The sequence below is a fragment of the Nanorana parkeri genome, unplaced genomic scaffold, assembly GCF_000935625.1.
Source record: "Nanorana parkeri isolate BGI_ZX_2015 unplaced genomic scaffold, ASM93562v1 scaffold55, whole genome shotgun sequence".
NCBI lineage: Eukaryota > Metazoa > Chordata > Amphibia > Anura > Dicroglossidae > Nanorana > Nanorana parkeri.
The window spans coordinates 429,834-434,220 of NW_017306323.1; the positions used below are offsets into that span (position 1 = coordinate 429,834).

A 4,387-nucleotide genomic window follows, 5' to 3' on the forward strand; every position below is an offset into this window, starting at 1 on the left:
TATATATATATTACACACTGTATTTTGTATCTAGAATAAATGGCCATGCTTTTTTGAATAGTTGGAAAAAATGGGATTCTGTAAATGCAAAGAATATCAGGAAGTGGTGTGGCGTCCTTTGGCTAATGATTACACTTTGGAATAATTTCAAAGCCACTTATTTCAATGAACATAAGGGATATGATGTAGATCTGCAGCCGCACAATCATGTATATTGTTGACATTGTACTGGGGATGTTTCATTGGTATTGTAGGCCTATATCCCTTAGACAGGAAATCCTTCAATCCTTTTAAAATGAAGACTTTGCTAAGTATACCTATGTTCAACTGGGTTCATACCATGTAAGTGCAGGTGAAGTCCTGCTTTAAGCAATCATTGGGCTGGACATACATCTTGTAATCTGGTTGTTCAATCTCCTTTACATTTATTATAAGTATACAATGTCGGGTGCGGAAACTTTTTTGCAAAACTACTTGTCCGAGCACTAAAGCGGGGACCCAAGCTACTTATCCCTCATGACATCTACTTGTCATGATAAAACATTTTTTTTTACAAAATTGTTAATTTAGCCATGCTAAGAAGCACTTCTCATTGGTCAGCGCGGTCTAGTGACCATGCTTTTCAATGAGTACCAAATACAAAATCCTAAGTGCAGGGCTGTGCTAAATGGCAGTATGGGGCACGGATAGTACAGCTGTACCGGGCAGGGTGGAAGGGCTGTTTGCCAAAAGGCAAGTATAGAGTGTGGTAGATTTGAGCTGGTAATTTTATTTCCCTGACATTTTTTGGGAAGGTGAACTTGCCCTTTAATGCAAATTGTCCGTGTTAGAGAGCGCTCACATAATATGGCATGCAGAAGGCGGGGGCAGTATTATGCTTGATCTCCTGTGCAGCCCGGCTTGTGACAGCTGAGAAAGGAAGCACTCCTGTCTCACTGATCACACAGAGCAGATCAGAGGATGTACGTTCCCCCGTCTAACAGCTCCCTGCTCTCGATCCTAAAGTCATTTAGCATGGTCCTGGGTCCCCCAGAAGAGCGGGGACCCCAAACACCATGGCGGTGAGGTGGAGGAACAAGCGGACTGCTTCAAGTAATTAAGGGGGGCTGTACAGCTGCTAAGATCACTGGTACAAAACGAGCAACAAACGCAGCAGGGCTAAATGTAGAAAAAACCCACCTGTCTGCCGTCCAGAGCTTCATTTCCTTGGCTTTGGGCGATAGGATTTGCACACCCCTTGATGTAAGTACCTGCCTAAACAATCCATTCAATGCGTATCCAAACAGGATCTAAAAGACGTGGTAATGTCTATGTTCAGCTTTTATTGTTCAGCGAGTGCTGTGATCATGTGGGCTGAAGTTATTACACTTAAAGGACAATTTAACAAAATGAACCCATCAGCCTGCCCTACCAAGTCCCCTAACTCAGTGTTTTTCAACCTTTTTTGTGCAAAGGCACACTTTTTTCATGAAAAAAATCACGAGGCACACCACCATTAGAAAATGTTAAAAAAATTTACCTCTGTGCCTATATTGACTATATATAAAGTAATTCTCTTGAATAGGAATCAAATAAACACAAAGAAATTATTTTACCTAACTTAACATCGTCTTAGTCCCTCCCCCAACAAGGTACTTGTATACCTCCTTGTTGATAGCAGTGACCTCCTTCAGTGTTAACTTTTTAGGTCCAGAAACATTCTTAGGCACGGGTGAGCATGTAGGCATTCCCCCTTACAGACTTGAATGCACTTGTACTCTTAGATTAGGGATACTAGGAGTATCAACCTATTTAAGGCTATGGGAAGTTACTGCATCAATAGAGGAGAACTCTGTGCCAGGGATATAAGCACCGGAAGAGCAACTTCTGTCAGAGAGTAAGAACTTCTGTGTTCTAATGAAGTAGTGCAGTAATGTGGTTCACATTGTCTTATTAAATAGAGGCATCATTTTTTCATGGCCACCAGGTTGTGATATGACTGCACAGCTTTGCTGTATGCTCCTTGTAGAAACAGCTGCTGCTTTTGATAAATGCTCATAGTAATTTCCATTTATTGAAACGCAATACTTTTGTGAGTCAGAATGATGAAAGTAACTTTAATTAGTAACTATAGTTTTCCAGGCACTAGGGCTCATGGTCACATGTGGTCATTGTTTTAACATATCATTTACAATGTATTGTATTGTTAGCATATCATTTATAATGTATTGTATTGGTTTGTGATGAACTTTTCATTTTTTTGCCCTGCAGAGGAGCGAGCTCGCATCTATTCATCAGACAGTGATGAAGGCTCAGATGATGATAAAGCTCAGAGGTTACTCAAGGCAAAGAAACTCGACAGTGATGAGGAGGTGAGTGCAAGAATATGAATCTTACACCTAATCCCTCTACCCAACTAGGTGCTCTTAGCAGTATAATTGTACTAGTAGATGCAGTTGACTGAACTTGTATTCCACAGCAGCTTATGGTGGGAACCACTGACACAGATTGCGCTTGTAATGGGAGATTACGCCGATTTAATATTCGGTTTATAGGGTTCCCCTTTTGAAGGGAATCTATTAGAAAGGCGCTTCTAATGGAATCTCCCAGTTCCTGACTTGTGTGCTAGGGAACTGGTATACATATATGGGACTTGGAATCAGAGGTTTGCTTTATTGCAGAGTCGTATTAAAGTAACCTTGGACATTTCACTTCCTGATAACACTAGCTGACTGGCATTTATGCTCAACCAGTGGCTTTGTTACTTTGTAAATGGCTGTATGTGTTTTCCAGTGTTAAAGCTAAAGGGTCTGTACTGGCATACAATTAGCATTCTCAGGAGTGGTCAGAAATGGCACCCTCCATGTTTGACTTATAACAGGTTTCCTTAAAAGAATAAGTTTCAGACACCTATTCTATTCTTTTTAAACCCCTCCCCTCGACTTAACAAATCCCACACCTCCATAGATATACTTACCGAGATGCAGCACCCAGGGACTCCCTTGTTTGTTTACATCCAGCGCCAAAGTCCTCTCTCTGCTGGCTGTACCTGCACAGCAGAGCCCCGTAGACTTCTATTGGGCTCATCTACCTCTGTCTCCTGGCCTAGAGACGCAGGAAGACGAGCCCCATAGACTTCCATGGGGCTCTACTGCGAATGTGCGGCCAAAAGAGAGAGTACTTGGGAGTGGGATGTAAACAGGAGACCCTGGGTGCTGGACCTCTGTAAGTTAGGCAGGGGAAGGCAATCTTGGCACACCAGCTGTGATGAAACTACAAATTCAATCATTCCTCTGCCTTTGGAAGTCATGCCTATAGCTGTCAGAGACTTGCAATGCCTCATGGGTGCTGTAGTTCTACAACAGCTGGAGCACAGAAGTTGTCTACCCCTGGGTTAGGAAATGGGACAAAAAGAATAAGTACACTTTCTCTGAACGTGCACTAATTCTTTAATGTTTCGTAGATTTTTGCATTGTTTCACCTATGTGATTTAGTGCAGACAACATTGCAGTTAAGATTTCTATAAAATCATGGCCAAACATTGTGCACCTTCCTGCAACCAATCAAAAGAACAGGAGAAAACGATATCCTTCCAGAATCATGCTGGTAGGTCTAATCTGCTGTGGTTTAGACCAAGGCAGTGCTGCTTCTGACCACTGGAGGACAGGATTTCTTAAAAATCTAGCCAACTGATAAGAATACATACCACTTGGTAAGTGTTCTTTTATTATACAAATCTAATACAAGCCCAGGTCTCCCGCATCTGTTTTCAAGGACTATAGAACCTGCATAATATTAGGCTGTTCTTTGGGCATTTATATATGGAGAATAGAGCAAGAACAACCATCAACCCCATTGCATACTTTGCTCTGGCAGTGATTATCCCTTTTTCTTTTCTTTCTGTTTTTCAGGAAGGTGAACCATCAGTCAAAAGAAAAGCAGAAGATGAAGAGAAGCCAAATAAAAAGCAGAAGAAATATGTAATTAGTGATGAAGAGGAGGAAGAGGAGGAGGAGTCGTGATATCTGTATATACTTTTTTTTTTTTTAATCTGTACACTGAACAATCTTGTAGGTAATATTTTTGGTTTTGTTGCTTATGTAGCAGTCCTTATTCGTGTATCTGATAAATAAAAAAAATACATAGCAGAAAGTTGTAAAGGCTTTGTAAATGGGTAAAATCAGTTGTGCCTCAGCAATATGGGTTGTATATGTTCCCGGAGCAGAGCTGTATACATCCACCACTTGACAACCTGGCAGCATGACTGACCTTCCATTACATGCAACACTGCATTGCTATCGGAGGGATGGAATTAAATTATGTTTTCCTTGATTATGTTTCTGAAGGTTCACATTTATCCAGGTCATGGTATAGCTGGTAGTAGTTTGTCACATTCAACGGAACTTGT

The 4,387-nt window shown here is 41.2% G+C and overlaps 1 protein-coding gene across 3 annotated transcripts in view; it reads left to right on the forward strand.

The window, feature by feature from the left end:
* The window catches only part of LEO1 (LEO1 homolog, Paf1/RNA polymerase II complex component), a 17,904-nt gene extending 13,857 nt beyond the window's left edge, over positions 1-4,047 (forward strand). For 2 of the 3 annotated variants that reach the window (XM_018576044.1, XM_018576046.1), the window contains 2 exons: positions 2,251-2,351; positions 3,891-4,047. In XM_018576044.1, the coding sequence (XP_018431546.1) occupies positions 2,251-2,351; positions 3,891-4,001 (212 nt within the window). In that variant the 3' untranslated portion in view covers positions 4,002-4,047. The remainder of the gene's footprint in view (positions 1-2,250; positions 2,352-3,890) is intronic. The other variant, XM_018576045.1, reaches the window with a different exon arrangement.
* The last annotated feature ends 340 nt before the right edge of the window (positions 4,048-4,387 follow it).